Source organism: Ranitomeya imitator, chromosome 9, assembly GCF_032444005.1.
Source record: "Ranitomeya imitator isolate aRanImi1 chromosome 9, aRanImi1.pri, whole genome shotgun sequence".
NCBI lineage: Eukaryota > Metazoa > Chordata > Amphibia > Anura > Dendrobatidae > Ranitomeya > Ranitomeya imitator.
Window position 1 is genome coordinate 13,135,807 of NC_091290.1, and position 18,883 is coordinate 13,154,689.

Sequence of the window (18,883 nt, forward strand, 5' to 3'; positions counted from 1 at the left end):
CACCCCTACACACATACTACCAGTGACGCTAGTCACTTCGCACGGCCAAGCCGTGAGGTAGAGTGGTCAAGGAGTCCAAGGTCAGAGGCCAGGAGTGTACGGCATAAACAGAAGGAAGAAACAAAAGCATAGTCAGTTAACGTTCTGAGGTCAGAATATCGGGAGAATAACGGATCAGAGCTGAAGGGGTTAAACAGGTGGATGGTCAGAATGAAGTCCAAGGTCAGGCAAAAGATTAAGCATACAGAACTCAAGGCACAGGAGAAGAAACCTCACAGGCTGAATGTACGTCTGTCAGAGTTCTGGGAGACACAGCTTAATTAAGTAGCATGGCAATTACCTGGAATAATGAACAGTTGGAGACAGCCGACGCTTCACAGTCTCAGACTGGATAGTCGAGCTGTCAATCAACACACTCACAGCTCAGCACACCCCTTTACCAGATTGGATGGCCAAGCTGTCAGTAACTGCATCCCAGACACACTGAGGAGTGGAACCGTGACACTACCCATGCACATTAAATTAAAGCTATGCTTACCGATGCACATGCATGCTCAATACAGCTGAGTGTGCATGTGTTCTCCATAGGAAGGAAGAATTAAGCTGCTGCCAATTATCTCTCGCGAGAAAAAAAAAAATGATTGGACATGTTGAAATATCATTTCCTAAGCCTTTTCTCACAAATATATATCATCAGAGAAGAGTCAGGAGACAATTCCAGACAAAATTGGTGAATTTTGCTCACATTAATTTAAAATGTATGGCCTGTTTAAATGAGTTGTTCACTATTGAGAGGTGAAAAAAAAATCTAATTAAAAATTAATAAAAATTGAAAAAAAAAAATGCTTACCTCCCATGTTTGGTATTGCTACTCCGTACTCAGTGCTGTGTCTGCACCAATCTGCTGGCTTCAACATCCACTGGGGGCTGCATGTGAGCACTGCAGACAATCAGAGCTTAATTCCCCCTACTCAGCTTGGATGAGATACTGCCGTGCTCACGTGAGGTCTCCACCGAATGTTGATGCCAAGAGACTGATAGCGGATGTAATACTGAGCATGGAATAGTGGCGCCGGTCCGGAAGATGAATATTGATTTTTTTTTCTAATTATTTCACCTCCGTGGGCCCAGTAATAAGCGATTGTCCAGTAGTGGCCAACACTTTTAGAAGTGACTTTCGTTCTTCAGAAATGGTGCTTTGCTCTAATTAGTAAGGTTGTGATTCATAGACCGTCAAAAATTGACCCGAGAGGCAAGCGATTGACTTGACAATCTTCAGTTGGACCTTTGTGGCCCTGTTCTAGCACCAGGATCTCCTATTGGAAAGCTCCACTTCTTTGCCGAGACATTCCGACCCTAAAACACATACTTACTAACACAGTCCCGAACCAAGTACCACTTAAGAATGCTCCAACCAAGCGGGACCTCACTTGAACCAGCCCTTAATTTTCTGGAGATTGGCTTTGAAAATTTGGGATTGTTGACAACTATATAAGCATAGTAGACTGTGCCACTTCTGTATCTTCTGTAATATCCACGGATTCCAGAAAATCAAGAAGTTTCACACTGAATGTAGCTGCCCTCATGGACTGAAACGAAACCATCTTCTTGAATTTCTTGCAACCTGTAGAGATGTTTCGAAGGGTGCATATTCATTCTCTGTTGACCTTTTTTCTGCAAAATGATCTTATCTTCTTCAGAAATCCTACCTGAGAAAGAGATGTGCACTTGATACGGCAATTTACCTGCCATTGCCGCTGTTGAGCCGTATGTTTGTCTTGGGTTTAGCTGTTTGCATTGTGCTTTACTGGGGTGTCCTCCCATTGTACACACTTTTTTTTTTAAGATTTTTTGGGCAGAGGCCAAATACTTCTTCAGTCTCCAATTGTCTCATAGATGGAGTTCAAAGATGTTAATCTGGAGTTTCTAACTAATACAGATCTCATACCATATACGAATGTACAATGGTAGACTTGCCGTGAAGGTGGTATGGATGGCTTGGACCCCATATAGTCCCTTCTCCATCGTGGGACAAGTTTGATGATCCATAGTTTGGATCTTGGTTTTCTCCTCTTGCAAGAGGCATAGCTTGAAGCTCCAAACGTCGTAATGCCAAGGAGAAACAAGGCTTTCGGCCACCGTAGGAACTTCTGCTCCCCTATGCCACTAACAAAAGCAGAATTGTCAGCCTTGTACACTTAGGCCACCATGGAGATGATGGTTCCAGAAGGTGTGAAATCAAGAAGGGCAGCTTTTAGGAGAGCTTGTCCTAGATTGACACGTCTTTCACTTATAATGACCTAATACTCATTGTTTGTGAACACACGGAGCTATAGAATGAGGCTCATAAAGGATAAGTGACTCCAGGGTAGGAGAGATGTGTATCTATGGGTCATATCAGGATACAATCAATGCGCCCTTACAATGCATGGCTGCTTAGACGTCTTCCATCAACCTTGGAACTGGGCCAAGTCTCAACTAGAGTTTCTTAATGTTTTTTATCGTCTACTCAACTTTGATAAAGGAAAAACTAGTTCCGCATAGTGTACAGCAAAAAAAAGAAAAGAATAAATTTTATAGAAGTATTTGTGCTAATAAAATTCTAGTGCTGGGTAGCTGTGGACATCTGTTCCACGGTGAGATCATCAGCACCCACCACCAGGAGACGTGCAAAACAGGGCAATGGGCCGCTACATAGATTTGGTGTGGGGAGAATGACCCAAAATAGGGCTTCAAGAAGATCGGTTGCCAAATCACAAGAGGCAATTTTTGCACTTTTTTTATTCTATTGATATTGTTTATTGTTAATATTATTTTATTTACTGGATGATGATAAATAAAACAATAAAAAAAAACAGAAAAATTGCTGTTTTTTGTACAAGAAAAAGCAAACAAAAAGTTGCATGAACCTCAAAATGGTACCAATAAAAACGGTTTGATTTTAGGTTACTTCGTTGCTTATGAACAACTCTTTGTTGTTTTTCTTTTTTTTTTACGCCCCGGCCGCATCTTTTAGGGTAAAATATAACGAAATACCGGTTGACATGAGGAACTATAGACTTGCACAAGAGATAAGCGTACATGGAGGTGCCCCTGCTTATTACATCTGATATGATGGGCGGTATGTTATGTCTGCGGTAGGTTTACTTTGTATGAATTTTTATTCGTTTTGCATTACCCATAATCTCATTAATATTTCCACGAATGTCTGTTTAGTATTGGCTTATGGTCAATGACCACAAGTCCTCTGCTCTCAGCAGAAAGGTTATTGCTGGGTGCCAAGCAGCTGGAATACAATGTAAACGGAAAATAAGAAATGGCGGTCACATCATGTAAGCATAGAGGTTACAGAAAGACTTCATTAGGGGTCCAGTTATGGCTCCTACCTTCTACACCTTGAGTAGATACAACAGTATTCGTGCCCTTTGCATCCAATGGCTCATCATAATGCACAATGCCACCTGCTTTGGAGGTGGTAGTGGCCCCCTGACCTCTTGGGTACCAGGTTGCACCAATGGTGTATCCGCCCCTACATCTGTGCAGACCTCCTAGACTTCCGGAAAAGTTGGCACGTTTTTGGCAAATCGCAAAAGTTTCATCAAATTTCAAAAATAATGGTTGTGGAAGAAGGATGTCCTGTATTAGGGGGCACTGGTATGCAAAAAGGTTAGTACTCCGCACTAAAGAAACTTCAGTACTACCAAGCCCAAAAGTTGGCAATTATGCTTTATTCAAGTATTATAATGGCAGCCAACAGGTAGGGTAAAGTGGTCCAGCAAAAGCAAGTCCTTATGATATAAATACTACAACGCCTATTATTCTAGGAGAGGAATAGGCTGAAAAATTCTACATACATAGTTAGTAAGGCCGAAAAAAGACATTTGTCCATCCAGTTCAGCCTATATTCCATCATAATAAATCCCTAGATCTACGTCCTTCTACAGAACCTAATAATTGTATGATACAATATTGTTCTGCTCCAGGAAGACATCCAGGCCTCTCTTGAACCCCTCGACTGAGTTCGCCATCACCACCTCCTCAGGCAAGCAATTCCAGATTCTCACTGCCCTAACAGTAAAGAATCCTCTTCCATGTTGGTGGAAAAACCTTCTCTCCTCCAGACGCAAAGAATGCCCCCTTGTGCCCGTCACCTTCCTTGGTATAAACAGATCCTCAGCGAGATATTTGTATTGTCCCCTTATATACTTATACATGGTTATTAGATCGCCCCTCAGTCGTCTTTTTTCTAGACTAAATAATCCTAATTTCGCTAATCTATCTGGGTATTGTATTTCTCCCATCCCCTTTATTAATTTTGTTGCCCTCCTTTGTACTCTCTCTAGTTCTATTATATCCTTCCTGAGCACCGGTGCCCAAAACTGGACACAGTACTCCATGTGCGGTCTAACTAGGGATTTGTACAGAGGCAGTATAATGCTCTCATCATGTGTATCCAGACCTCTTTTAATGCACCCCATGATCCTGTTTGCCTTGGCAGCTGCTGCCTGGCACTGGTTGCTCCAGGTAAGTTTATCATTAACTAGGATCCCCAAGTCCTTCTCCCTGTCAGATTTACCCAGTGGTTTCCCGTTCAGTGTGTAATGGTGATATTGATTCCTTCTTCCCATGTGTATAACCTTACATTTATCATTGTTAAACCTCAAATTCTGCATCATTCAATGCAAAATTAAATGGGTGGTCTGATCGAGCACCAGAAGGGGAACCCAATTTTGTTAATTTTTATGGTGCTTCCTCTAGCGTGTGGGATCCAATGTAAAATCTCCAATAGGGCCCCCAACTAATAGGTTTTTAATAGTAATAGTTATTTCCTATGGGGAAAAAGGCACCTTTGGGGTCCCTCTAGTCACCAGGGTCCGGGTGTGATTGCAACCCCTGCACCTATTATAGTTATGACCCTGCTATTTAACCCATTCAGCCTCCCCTTTTTCTATCACATCCAATGCATAGATAGAGAAGGAGGCTGTGCTAGGTATTGAAATAAGTAGTCAGCAGAGCTCCATTCACACTCAGATCCCTGGAGGTGTCAAACCTTGGATAGCTGAAGATCGGGGCACCTGCGATAATAGAAGCATATTAATAAATTATACGTTTTATTATTTTAAGCTCAGTTCAGTATATATTTTTTAGGATTGGACAACGCCTTTTAAAATGTTTGTTTCGTCTTGAAAGGCGGAGATGTCGTCCATGTTGCAGAAAGGCTACTAAAAATTCAGAGGACTCGAAGGGGTTAATAATGGTAGACGTTACTGGGAAATGATCCGCGGTGCGGTGCGTGGTGCTGTTCAGGCAGATGCCATTCTTTGTACTGTGTGTTTATTCTGCTGCAAATCAAAGCTCCTATAAGATAGTATCAGAGCTGCAGAACAGGTGCCTGGGCCCGAGCGGGCTGCCAACGTAAACTGTACGGCTGAATAATGCTGCATGAGAGCCATTCACTAGATAACAGTCACGTTGCCAATAGCGAATTAACGCCTGCCTCACGGTGGGGTTCATCATGTCAACGCCCGGCCTCCCGCTGGCAAACTTCACAATAAGTGCATGCAACCGAAATACCTAGATACACCTGCAGGTCACCCATAGCGTGCATCCAGCATTGCTTCATCATTACATATGAGCAACCAAGTAATCCCTACGTAATGTGCAGATGTAGCAGGGCTGAGCGTGTCAATAAGGTTGCATTGAGCTGTGCCAAATACAAAACTTAGTCATATGTGCTAAATAGTTCACACATACTGCCATACTGTGCCCATGTGCATAAGCCGGAGAGAACTCTGAGAATACCATGCATTAAAGACAGCACTTTGCTGACATAGAGCCAAACGATGTCCACATTATGGCAAGTTTCTCCAGGTTTTGCTCTTATTTTATTCTTGCTGTTCCCCTGAATATTCCACTTTTTGTTTTTTAATCCAGCCTTTTTACTTAGTACTATTTTTATGGTTTTTACCAAGGGGCAAGGGATTCTTTTTATGGTTTTTACCAAGGGGAAAGGGATTCACAGGATCCTCTGGGGCGTGTCTTTAGGATGCTTTGCATTAGGGTCGTGGAAGTAACGCCCCTGGCTAAACACCATGGACAGTAGCACCAATTAAAAATTATAATATCTCCAGAACATACTGTATGTCAGATTTAAAAAAAAAATGAAAGAAACTGAATACTCAGGAGAGCAGGGAGAATAAAATAAGAGAATAAAATGGACACTGTAAACATGGTAATATGTCCTGATTAAATAAAGGGCTTTAATAATCCTATTTCTTTGCCTGGCATGAAGCTGAAAAGGACATGAAATATGTAGTGATCAGATTCAGTCACAATTACATCCTGCGGATGATTGTAGATGTGCTCTTTCCTTTTGTTCTCCATCGGGCCCAGACCTTCATGACTGAATCTTCCATTTATGCAGTATTTGCTGTCCAGATATCACTTTTCCATCATCCTGCCAACTTCTCAATGCAAACTTCATCCCGGCACCCTAAAAATGTCATCCTCCTGCTGCCCCTAATGTGCCTGCTGTGCTGCCAATTGCCCCTGAAAGTAATTATTGGCAGGCAAATAATTATGCTAAGCACCTACATATTACGGTCAGTAATAAAAGAAGGCAAAATGAAGACCCAATGGCTGGATACTATCAAGAAAACGGTGAAGAAGACCCTGGTGGACCTACCCCACAATCCCATATTGACTTCCACAAGCAATAGGGCCTCCAAAATCATACCAATCAAAGTGAAGTGTACCCAACCCACATAGTGCAAGTGATGCTCATCGGCGCTAATAATGCCCCTAATTGGTATATGTTTCGGATACACCATCCTAGCGGGACCCCCACCGATCCTGAGGATCATGGGTGGCACAATGTGGGTATTATAAACAGCACACGGTTGGCATGGGCCTGGTTATAGATTTTGCATTAGGGCCCAGAAGTTTTACTTTTACATATATGTGTTTTTTTATATTATTTTCAGCTCGTTATTATTGTGTCTTTTGTGTATTTCAATCCTTCTCTTAAGCTCATAAACTCCGGGTATTCAATATCCATCATCCTCATCATCATAAACAGGTTCCCTATGACAACAAACCCGCCATTGTTTGGGTTCAGGTGGATAAACGTTCTTTATTATTGTCCTAGATTGGTTGTTAGCAGAGAAACAAGAGGCTTATTGATGTGACAGACTGGAGTGTGTTGTGTTATGGGGTCATTACTAGGCCCCATGTCAAACATTGTGTGACTGGGGGCTGGCATCTATTGTATGAAGATCATGAGGCGCGTTGCTTGGCAGCTTGGACTGAAATATGTGACTCTTTAGCATCGTGCACTGAGGTAGACTCAGGATAGGATTGTATGAATGCTCATGGGGTCAGTTTACAAGCATTAATGTGCAATAAGGAAGTTTCATGAAGTTTCCAGGGCAACAGGACTATGAAGACCATTGGGGCCTAACGTAAAAACTGCCTAAAGCAAAACCTGTCTGTTGCCTATAGCAACCAATCACAGCACATCTTTCATTTCATATTCTGCTCTTAAAAAATGAAAGCCACACTATGATTGGTTGCTACATATATATATATAGGGAATAAACGGACACAGATCACCAAGTCAGTTGAGAACCCTAGTTCTAGCTAGATATATTTTTACTGACATATCCATGTCCCTCCAAGTTATCTACATCCACACATTGTATATGTGAGTATTTCTTACCCTGTCCCGTTAGGGTGTTACAGGGATAGCAGGGAGAGTCGGCGAGGAGCGGGGGCGCCACGGCGTAGGAAAATAGGGTGCCAACCTCTGCAGGCAGGTAAGGGGCACTTAGAGAGCGTAGGGCTTGGCACTGTTCCGGCCTTTCCTGTAGTACGCTTGCATCTATTGGTGATGGTTTTGTCAAGTGCACACATATGTTTTTAATATTTAAAATAAAAGTTACCGTAATTTTTATGGTAATTTTGAAAATTGCTTTTTTGGGGATTTTTCTGTGAGAGTAGTCCAATTTACCCCAAGCATTTATATTTTTGACTGTGAGAGATTACTTATAACTTTTGCACTAAAAATTGTGACTTTTTGAAATTTAGCTTTTCTTAAAAAGACAAGTGGGACTTAGCGGGGGCAACCATGACCCGACTGATTTATTATAATTTATGCCTGTAACTGATGGCAGACACCTCTGATAGATCACATCTGTCATAGTTTTTAGTTTTTGGCACACAAACAACCCCAAGATGGGCCAAACTTCTTAAGAAGCCTACGATAGAGAATGTTACTGCAGCGCCCCAGAGATCTGGTCGTTGCAGTATGACACTCTGCCACTAAGGGGAGCGATGGTACGTCTGATGGCACTAAGGAGTTCTACTGACCAGGTATCACCAGCACACACTACACTTCACACTCCGGCCACTAGGGGGAGAAAAAGGCTTTATTTATTGGGCCACTTCTCACACTGGTAAAACTAGGGGTTGGGTAGAAAGTTAGTGAGAAGCTGACTGGGTTGGATTCAGGCAACATCCCGTGGCAGGGGGTGTTGCAGGGAGAAGACATAGGGGGGTCCCTGTCGGGCGTGGGAACCTGGCAGGTGCATAGCGAACAGAACGTTACGGAACCGCGCCTGCACTACCTTGCGGCGGTATCCTAAGGAAGAGATACGAAGCAAAGGGTATTGTGGAACAGTGAGAAACGAGATCGAGCACAAAGGAGAGCCAGTAGGAGTGGTGCCGTGAGACCGAGGCAAAGATCCTACTGAGGCGCGTAGCCGGAACACCGCAGGAGTAACTGACTCTAGGCCTTACTTCGAACTCCGCAGGACAGTTAATTATAGGTTGGCTGTCTACCTTAAATTTCCTACGAAGACATAGGGGGCAACGCGTGGAGAGGGGCGTCTCTAGGGTCCCGGAAGAGCTCCGAGCCTTCCCGTCATACGGGTGCGTCCTAGCCATAACATATCTGGGGGACGAGAAACTAGTAACATCTGGAACAAGAGAGAGAGAGAAAGAATTAGAAAGAACTAAAAAGAACGAACGAGAGCAGAAGTTGTGAGGACTATTCCGAATGCTCAGCAGGGTAGCACTACAACACACAGGCGCTAGTGGTAGGCAACGATTTCCACCTGCAAAGGAAACTCTGGATGTGCCATCAGACCGGCCGGTCTCAGACAGCCCTGTTAAACGTGCTCTGGATTGCGGATCCTGAAGTCTTCAGTAAAGAGGTAAAGAGACTGCAACCTTGTGTCCTCGTTATTGCCTGCACCTCACACCATCACCATCCACCTTACTGGGAAGCCCTGGGGACATACTTCACCTGTGGGAAGGTATACCATCCAGCTGCCATTCCATCACCCCAGCGGACCCCACAGCAGCGTCGGTCATCCTGACCGAACACCACAGGTGGCATCACGAAACCTTGACAGACTCCTATCACCTTTTATTGGACGCCCCTTAGCAGGGTCACGGACCGGGTCCAGCCACCGTGACAACCCCAGAACGGAGATAGAAAGGACTGGTACAGAGTAACCTGTGGCCCTGTGTCTGGGGGCGATCCATCACCACCAATGTAAATTCCCAATGAAAATATCAGGCAGCTGCACAAACATGCCCACTATTTGACCATGGTGGGCTCTAAACTGCGGCAACACTACAACTCCCAGCATGCCCTGCAGCAGGCGTCTGCCAGTAATGAGCGCTGTGTGTCACTTTTTTCTATTGATCCCCCAGGCTAGCAGTTACCATACAGGAATGTTATTGGTTATTTTCTACCCCATAAGTCAGAATTGTCGCTTATCTACAAGCTGTAAACTGATCCCGGGGCACGTGACTTACCATCAGTGCGGTTTCTGTTCGTGAACCATGAACTCTGCTAGTGAAAGTGAAAGGGTTTTACCCATTTATTAGAGTCTATAATTAGAAAGTATGAGATAAAAAATATCTATACATGTATTTTTCTTTTTCTGGAACAGTGCCACTCTTGTACATAGGTTGTGTCTGGTATTGCAGCGGTGACTCCAAGCATAAAAAATATTCAAGGATGTACGTTTAGGTGATTTTTAGAATGTATTTCCATAATTATCTAATATTTCTTCTACCTTATTTGTAGATCATGATTTTACAAGGAAGCAATATCATGAATATTAATCCAAGTGCCAACTCACACTCCCTTCAGCCATCCTGGACTGCTCCCTACCCCACATGTGATGGTAAGAAAGGAACTAAGACTCCCCCAGTCTTAGCTTGTGGCTTTTTTTTTGTCTTGTTTTGGTTTTTTTTTTTATAGTTTTTTTTGTTATTGCTGTTTTTGATTTGTACCAAATTCTTGTCATCTGTGTCTTTTTTTCTAATTATGTTTTCTGTGTTCACCTATTTCTTCTTATGCTCGCCACTGTGGGCATTATTTCTGGTTTTCGGCTGATTCATCAATTGCATCTTTTTAATAATACTCCAAAATTTGGCGCGAATCTGCTTCTTTTTCTTCCTGGATTGATCATTTATTCTACAAATTCTCAACTCACAGTTAAAATCCGTCCTCAAAGTATTTTTCCATTACTGAAATAAGAACTGGCAGTTTGTGCTGATGAAGTTCTGTAGAGAACGGTAACTTCTCTTTCAGGAGAACTTGAAGCAAAATGTCTGTTTCGGCCTCTAACTCCTCCCACCATAGAATTTTAAAAGCACCAACTGTCGTCTCCATACTCTGTAATGGGGAAATCTGTTTTCACTCGATACAGGTTTTATCAATGAATTCAGAATTAATAATCAGCGCAGGAGGAGAAGGAAGCAGATTTCTATGTAAGATATATTACAAAGTTGCTTATTTTTGCAGTCAGGCGGCCATATAAATCGGAAGAAGATCGGAACGCAGTGCAGGGATTGGCCGGCGGCTCTCCTGACTAAGCGAGACAGCTGCATAGAAATACATGAAGTTGTCAGGAGAGCCGCCGGCCAGTCCATGCACTGAGTTCCAATCTCATTCCGATTCATATGGCCGCCTGACTGCGCCCTTTTAAAGATCTATCAATCAAACTTGATGTCATAAGATACATTCGAGCCATTAAATAAATCCTGGAGAAATGAGGAATCAAATAAAATTAATGCTAGAGAAAAGTAATACATGGTCACGCTCGCTCAGTCCTCAGGTAATATAGAGGGTCCCCAGTGGGGGACCTATGAAGTCTATATGGCCTAATAGGGACATGCCCTTTAAGTGTTAACGATTCACACCTATTACCAGGTAATTCTATGCTAATTAGCAATGGAGAAAATTCTGATGAGGAAAAACAGACAATGTCTATCCGGCAGGAAGCAATTAATAAACTTTTACTCCTTTCACAAACAAAAGTGAGATGTTTCTCATTTTTACAGTGCCAGCTGCTTCTATAAAATGTCCAACCTTTGCCAAGAGTGCGTGTACTTGTGCGGTGCATGACATGTCGTGTGTCTCGTCTTCCTGCAGGATTCTTCTCGGGTCAGTGGCACGACGTACACCCTCAGTACTGGACTAAATTTCAGGTCTGGGAGTGGCTGCAACAGTTCGTGGAGACCAACCAGTTGGACGCCAGTTGCATCCCTTTCCAGGAGTTTGACATCACCGGGGAACGTCTGTGCAGTATGACGCTGCAGGACTTCACACAAGCTACGGGTGCCGTCGGACACATCTTGTACAGCAATGTGCAAAATCTCAAGTGGCACGGTGAGACCCCATACTGTAAATACTGGGGGCGGCATTGGCCACTGCCCAAAAGTCAGCCTGACTTCTGCTAATTTATTTCCCGATGATTGGAACCCCAGTTCCTGGTGTTTTTGGTCTATTGACCCAGTTCCTACAATGTTACACCAGTCCCCTGATGTCCAGTGTTTTGTTGCCCAGTTTCCAGTAACACAAACTCTTTTGGTCCAAGGGTCTTGAAATGTGACCAAATGGCACCTAATGGCACAGTTTGGACCCAATATTATGATCCAAAATGGTTTAGTGCTTCAAAACTTGAACCATTGGCTAATGACCCAGTCATTGGAGAGCAATATTTGCCCCCACATAAGATGCTTTGTAACATAGTAACATAGTTAGTAAGGCCGAAAAAAGACATTTGTCCATCCAGTTCAGCCTATATTCCATCATAATAAATACCCAGATCTACGTCCTTCTACAGAACCTAATAATTGTATGATACAATATTGTTCTGCTCCAGGAAGACATCCAGGCCTCTCTTGAACCCCTCGACTGAGTTCGCCATCACCACCTCCTCAGGCAAGCAATTCCAGATTCTCACTGCCCTAACAGTAAAGAATCCTCTTCTATGTTGGTGGAAAAACCTTCTCTCCTCCAGACGCAAAGAATGCCCCCTTGTGCCCGTCACCTTCCTTGGTATAAACAGATCCTCAGCGAGATATTTGTATTGTCCCCTTATATACTTATACATGGTTATTAGATCGCCCCTCAGTCGTCTTTTTTCTAGACTAAATAATCTTAATTTCGCTAATCTATCTGGGTATTGTAGTTCTCCCATCCCCTTTATTAATTTTGTTGCCCTCCTTTGTACTCTCTCTAGTTCCATTATATCCTTCCTGAGCACCGGTGCCCAAAACTGGACACAGTACTCCATGTGCGGTCTAACTAGGGATTTGTACAGAGGCAGTATAATGCTCTCATCATGTGTATCCAGACCTCTTTTAATGCACCCCATGATCCTGTTTGCCTTGGCAGCTGCTGCCTGGCACTGGCTGCTCCAGGTAAGTTTATCATTAACTAGGATCCCCAAGTCCTTCTCCCTGTCAGATTTACCCAGTGGTTTCCCGTTCAGTGTGTAATGGTGATATTGATTCCCTCTTCCCATGTGTATAACCTTACATTTATCATTGTTAAACCTCATCTGCCACCTTTCAGCCCAAGTTTCCAACTTATCCAGATCCATCTGTAGCAGAATACTATCTTCTCTTGTATTAACTGCTTTACATAGTTTTGTATCATCTGCAAATATCGATATTTTACTGTGTAAACCTTCTACCAGATCATTAATGAATATGTTGAAGAGAACAGGTCCCAATACTGACCCCTGCGGTACCCCACTGGTCACAGCGACCCAGTTAGAGACTATACCATTTATAACCACCCTCTGCTTTCTATCACTAAGCCAGTTACTAACCCATTTACACACATTTTCCCCCAGACCAAGCATTCTCATTTTGTGTACCAACCTCTTGTGCGGCACGGTATCAAACGCTTTGGAAAAATCGAGATATACCACGTCCAATGACTCACCGTGGTCCAGCCTATAGCTTACCTCTTCATAAAAACTGATTAGATTGGTTTGACAGGAGCGATTTCTCATAAACCCATGCTGATATGGAGTTAAACAGTTATTCTCATTGAGATAATCCAGAATAACATCCCTCAGAAACCCTTCAAATATTTTACCAACAATAGAGGTTAGACTTACTGGCCTATAATTTCCAGGTTCACTTTTAGAGCCCTTTTTGAATATTGGCACCACATTTGCTATGATTCGAACTCGGCTTCAGGAAAATGGCCGCCGCGATGTCCATCTGCGCACGCGCGGCATCCCGCGGCCATTTTCCTGAAGCCCCGGGAAGCAGGAGACTCCATCTGCGCACGCGCGGCCTCAGGAAAATGGCCGTGCCCACCGAGAAACCGCTGAAAAGCGGCGAGCACGCTCTTTTTCTACAGCTGCGCAGTGCATTCGGCACTTGCGCATGCGAGAAGCACTACGCCACCAATGGGAACATAAGCAAGATGTGGGGGAGAAACAGCGCTGTGACCACGCCCATCCGACCTGACCAGCCTGATTGACAGGCGAAAAAGGCCACTTTTGTAAGGTATTTCGGCAGCATAGGTAGGGAATCAGGGGACAAAAAATACCCTATTGTAAAGCACAGCTCAGGCCCTATTTAACGGTATTTTTATCTCCTACTGAAAAAACGGGGTGACAGGTTCCCTTTAATGACCAATATAATAATCAGAAAGGAAGGGGGGTTACAGTGCCTGCACATAAATATAATCAGGGGAGGGGACCAAAAACATGATTCAATAGATCGGCCATGATCAACAGTAGAAGAAACTTAATTCATACAATGACTCCTCAAGGAGGCTCTGAACAAAGTAGGATAAGAAATAAAAACACAATAAATAATCCCAAGGAGACCCCTCTAATAAAGTGCAGTAAAGCAATAGCACCGGTACCCACAACACATGCCATCATCAATGCAACAATTAATGGACCAGACTGCCCAGTACCCCGACGCGCGTTTCGCTCAGAGCTTCGTCAGAGGGTACTGGGGCAGTGTCCACAGACATCATATATAGTAGCTGCTCACCCATGGCTCACCTGTGTGGAATAGGTGCATGTGAGCCATCCATCGCTGCAACAATCGTGCGCCAGGCATTACGGATATGCTAAAATGAAAACAAAAAGTTCTCTACCTTCAAATTTCAGATCACCGACTAATAAACAAGCTATACCTTCCAACATTAGAGAAAACTCTGATCCTGCACAATTAAACCCTTACATGCTACGGGTAAGAGTTACTTTGGCATCTAGGAGGTTAAAGAGATGAGCTTTCTTGCCAGCTATGGGCCTAACAATGCCCTAATTAAAAACAAAAATTAGAATATCATTTAGGTTTCATGGCCGGAGATATTGGGACACGGGCTTGATTCTCCTATGGAGTTTCCATGTGCAGGACAGGAACATGGTCATATAACTCGGATGAGGATCGCAACGCCATGCTCGGACTGGCCATCAGCTCTCTCGACCCGATCATGACAGCTGCATAGAAATCCATGAAACTGTCAATCTCGGGTCGAGAGTGCCGCCGGCCAGTCCGAGCATGGCGTTGCGCTCTCCAGAGTTGTACGACCGTGTGACTGTTCCCTAATCCTCATACATTCCTCATCTATTTAATATGACAAAGTTAGACAGCAAAGCTTCCAGTTCTCATAATTTGTGCAATTTTCTTTTGATATTGTAATATTTAGTAACCTGCCATAAGCATTTGATATTTTTATTTGGTCTAATGTCACTTTAAAACTATTTATAAAAAAAAAAATAAAAAAAATGAACTTTTTTTATTTTGTATAATTTATTATTTACCGTATTTATTTATTTTTTTTAGACAAAAAGTTACACTATTTGCCGATTCAAACATACAATGCATCATCACCGCAATCGTAGAAAAAGTTAACACTTTATTTAAACCCCATGGTGAACAGCATAACATTTTTTACGGAATTGATTTGTTTGTTTTTTTCACTCCACGCTTCCCAAAAAAAAAGTGTTAAAAGTTAATCAATAATTTAGGTGTACCAAAGAATAGTTCTAATAAAAAAAAAAACAAAAAAAACTTGACTCCCAAAAATCAGACCCACATACAAGCTACGTTACTGGAAATAGAAAAAAAAGTTGTTCTTGGAATGTGGTGACATAAAAACTATAGTTCAACATGAACTGTGCCAATATTATGTATTATATGATATCGCCATAATTGGAACGACTCATAGAATAAAAGGTAATGGATACAAATATAAAATGCAAAAAGAAACAGCAGGATTGCTTTAAAAAAAAAAAAAAAAATACTTTAAGTAATTTACAAAAATCATATCTCAAAATGGGAAAAAAAAGGAAAAAAAAACCAAACAAACCATGAAAGTAACAAAATAAATAAAATATATATATATATATATATATAAGTATATATATATATATATATATATAGTATATATAAAAAAGTTATATCTCTCTGCTCTGAAAAATTAACGCGGTCCTCAGCGCCTTAATAGGCTTGGTCCGTAGAGGGTTAATGTCTGGATATTTTGCATTTCCTTATTCTTCCACATTGCTCGCTCTCATATTATGGCATTACTCCTATTCCGTTTTGTAAAACTTCCTCTTTGCGCTATGTGACATAACAAATACTCGTGTGCAAAATGACAGAAGAAGAAGAACACGTCCCAGAGTTCCCCCATGACAGGTGATTGATCTCAGTATATGGCTTTTAGGCCATTGAGAAGGGGTTATCCAGCCCTTTGTACTGAAAACCAGGGAATTTCTCGGTTTGAAAACCCACTTTAATTTCACTATTCTGAGTTATTAGAGGGGATCCCCCCGTGTAGGACCCTCGGATATCAGAAATGGCAGACCCAGCACATACATGCATTTTACAGGACGTATGTTCAATTCTTTATGAAGCATGTAATGCTACATTTCACCAGTGGTGGCGCTGTAGGAGAATTGAGCACTCACTACCATGATCCTCTACAGATCACAGATGATCACTGGTAAGGTAACATGTGATCCACTTATTATAGTAATAAGACATGTAAATAAAAAAAATATATATTCACTGACAGCAAGCAGAGATCTTGAAATAAAAATACAGGAATGATGCACACATTATACTAAATTAAATCCAATTGATGTAAATGTGACCTCTTTCCTTTCCTATAGGACAATATGGAAGCCAAGTTCTCCAGTCGCTCAATGTCGTCATTAAAACAGAGCAAACAGGTATAATTAATATTTCTCACATTAACATAAATTTGCATTTCATTCTGAAGAAGTGAAGGTGGAAATATAAGTAATTGTTAAAAAATTGTCCTAGAAAAGTCGATCATTAAAGGAGTGTCTCATCGAGACCAATCAATCGGCTGCTCACAGTGGATCCGCTCTCTGAAATCCCATGTGATCGCCTGCTGGGATCAGGGAAAGCTGCCACTAGGTGTGCATGTCGCCTGCAGTGGCCACTAAGGGACAAATGTGGTATTGCATGCCAGATGTATGTCCTTGCAATAATTAGAATTACAATGTAACCTGATCCCTCAGTTGACACATTACCAATAATGACTAATGTTTTTTTTTTGTATCCCGGATGTAAAAAAAAAATTATATATATTTCTTTTTTTTAGAGTAAATGCTACAGTGATTGAATGACTGTGAATAAATGCTTTCTGTCCTAGATCCTGGTTCCATCACGCCCTGGAAAGAAGACACATTTTTATACGAAAGCAGCTATGATGGTAAGTTTGTGTTGCTGCATTTTCAGCCTTAAAGTACACATTTGAGATTGAGGATAGGCCATCAATATCAGATCGGTGGGAGTAAGACTCAGAATCCCCATTGATTGAAGGGGTTGCAGTACCAGGCACAGCCACTACCATGTGTACGGCGCTGTGAAAGGCACCGTAACATGACTCTGCAGATCTCAACAATCCTTTTGATCAGTTTATCAGTGGTTGTACCGGGAATTGGATCCCCACCAATGTGTTAATAATGGCCTCTACTAATGGGCCCCCTGAACGATTGGCTGACAGCTATGTCTCCTGACTTTTCCATACACAGGAGTACTCACTCAGCCGAGCTCCTGTGTTCTCTACAAGAGCGCCACTGCCAGACTCCGGTTGGCGGCTTTACTAACTGAGAACAAAATGATTGACAGTCCGAAATCAAACACGCCAGATCCTCATCTCCCCCGAATATGATAAAATAATGAAATGATAAACTAACATTGGAAAAAAAAAATCTGCTATTGTTTTACAACTATCATGAAACCCTATCAGTTTCCATGGCAACAGACTACAAACCGACACTGTGTAGTCTGATCATGCAGTCAGAATCCCTTCTATCTGCAGCCTTCAGTGTATCCTCATACATTTAATAGGTCTTCAAGAAGAAGAGCAGAGGTGGATGGGAACTTGACTGCAGGAACTGACTACGCAGCTTTTGTTTGTAGTCTGTAACCATGGAAACGTATTAATCTCCATAGAAGCTGTTGACACGAAACAATTTGATTTTTTTTTTTTACTTTTGAACCATTATTTAGATAGAAATTGAACTATGTTATTAAAAAGGGTTTTACGTTCATCTATATATATAATTGTCTAAGGGTTTAATTGTCTTGTCTGTCCTGGAAATTCCGCATCGCTGCGGCCTCGACCAATCAGCGACGGGCACAGTCGTCTCTGATTGGTCAAGGCCAGCCGGCCTCGACCAATCAGCGATGGGCACAGTCTGCCGCAATTCCAGAATTCGCGGCAGACTGTGTCCGTTGCTGATTGGTCGAGGGCAGTTGGCATGGAGCATTATATGGGGCATCTATGGGGCCATAACTGCATGGAGCATTATATGGGGCATCTATGGGGCCATAACTGCATGGAGCATTATATGGGGCATCTATGGGGCCATAACTGCATGAAGCATTATATGGGGCATCTATGGGGCCATAACTGCATGGAGCATTGTATGGGGCATCTATGGGGCCATAAAGAACTGCATGGAGCATTATATGGGGCATCTATGGGGCCATAACTGCATGGAGCATTATATGGGGCATCTATGGGGCCATAACTGCATGAAGCATTATATGGGACATCTATGGGGCCATAACTGCATGGAGCATTATATGGGGCATCTATGGGGCCATAACTGCATGGAGCATTATATGGGGCATCTATGGGGCCATAACTGCATGGAGCATTATATGGGGCATCTATGGGGCCATAAAGAACTGCATGGAGCATTATATGGGGCATCTATGGGGCCATAACTGCATGAAGCATTATATGGGACATCTATGGGGCCATAACTGCATGGAGCATTATATGGGGCATCTATGGGGCCATAACTGCATGGAGCATTATATGGGGCATCTATGGGGCCATAAAGAACTGCATGGAGCATTATATGGGGCATCTATGGGGCCATAACTGCATGAAGCATTATATGGGGCATCTATGGGGCCATAACTGCATGGAGCATTATATGGGGCATCTATGGGGCCATAACTGCATGAAGCATTATATGGGGCATCTATGGGGCCATAACTGCATGAAGCATTATATGGGACATCTATGGGGCCATAACTGCATGGAGCATTATAT

At 42.6% G+C, this 18,883-nt stretch overlaps 1 protein-coding gene across 2 annotated transcripts in view; it reads left to right on the forward strand.

Annotated features, from left to right (window-relative positions):
• The window catches only part of EHF (ETS homologous factor), a 56,299-nt gene that overhangs the window by 23,093 nt on the left and 14,323 nt on the right, over nucleotides 1–18,883 (forward strand). Inside the window, exons 1-5 of one of the 2 annotated variants that reach the window (XM_069739891.1) lie at nucleotides 3,022–3,137; nucleotides 10,097–10,196; nucleotides 11,450–11,686; nucleotides 16,455–16,514; nucleotides 16,964–17,023. In XM_069739891.1, the coding sequence (XP_069595992.1) occupies nucleotides 3,129–3,137; nucleotides 10,097–10,196; nucleotides 11,450–11,686; nucleotides 16,455–16,514; nucleotides 16,964–17,023 (466 nt within the window). In that variant the 5' untranslated portion in view covers nucleotides 3,022–3,128. Of the gene's footprint in view, nucleotides 1–3,021; nucleotides 3,138–10,096; nucleotides 10,197–11,449; nucleotides 11,687–16,454; nucleotides 16,515–16,963; nucleotides 17,024–18,883 lie in introns of those variants that run through there. The other variant, XM_069739892.1, reaches the window with a different exon arrangement.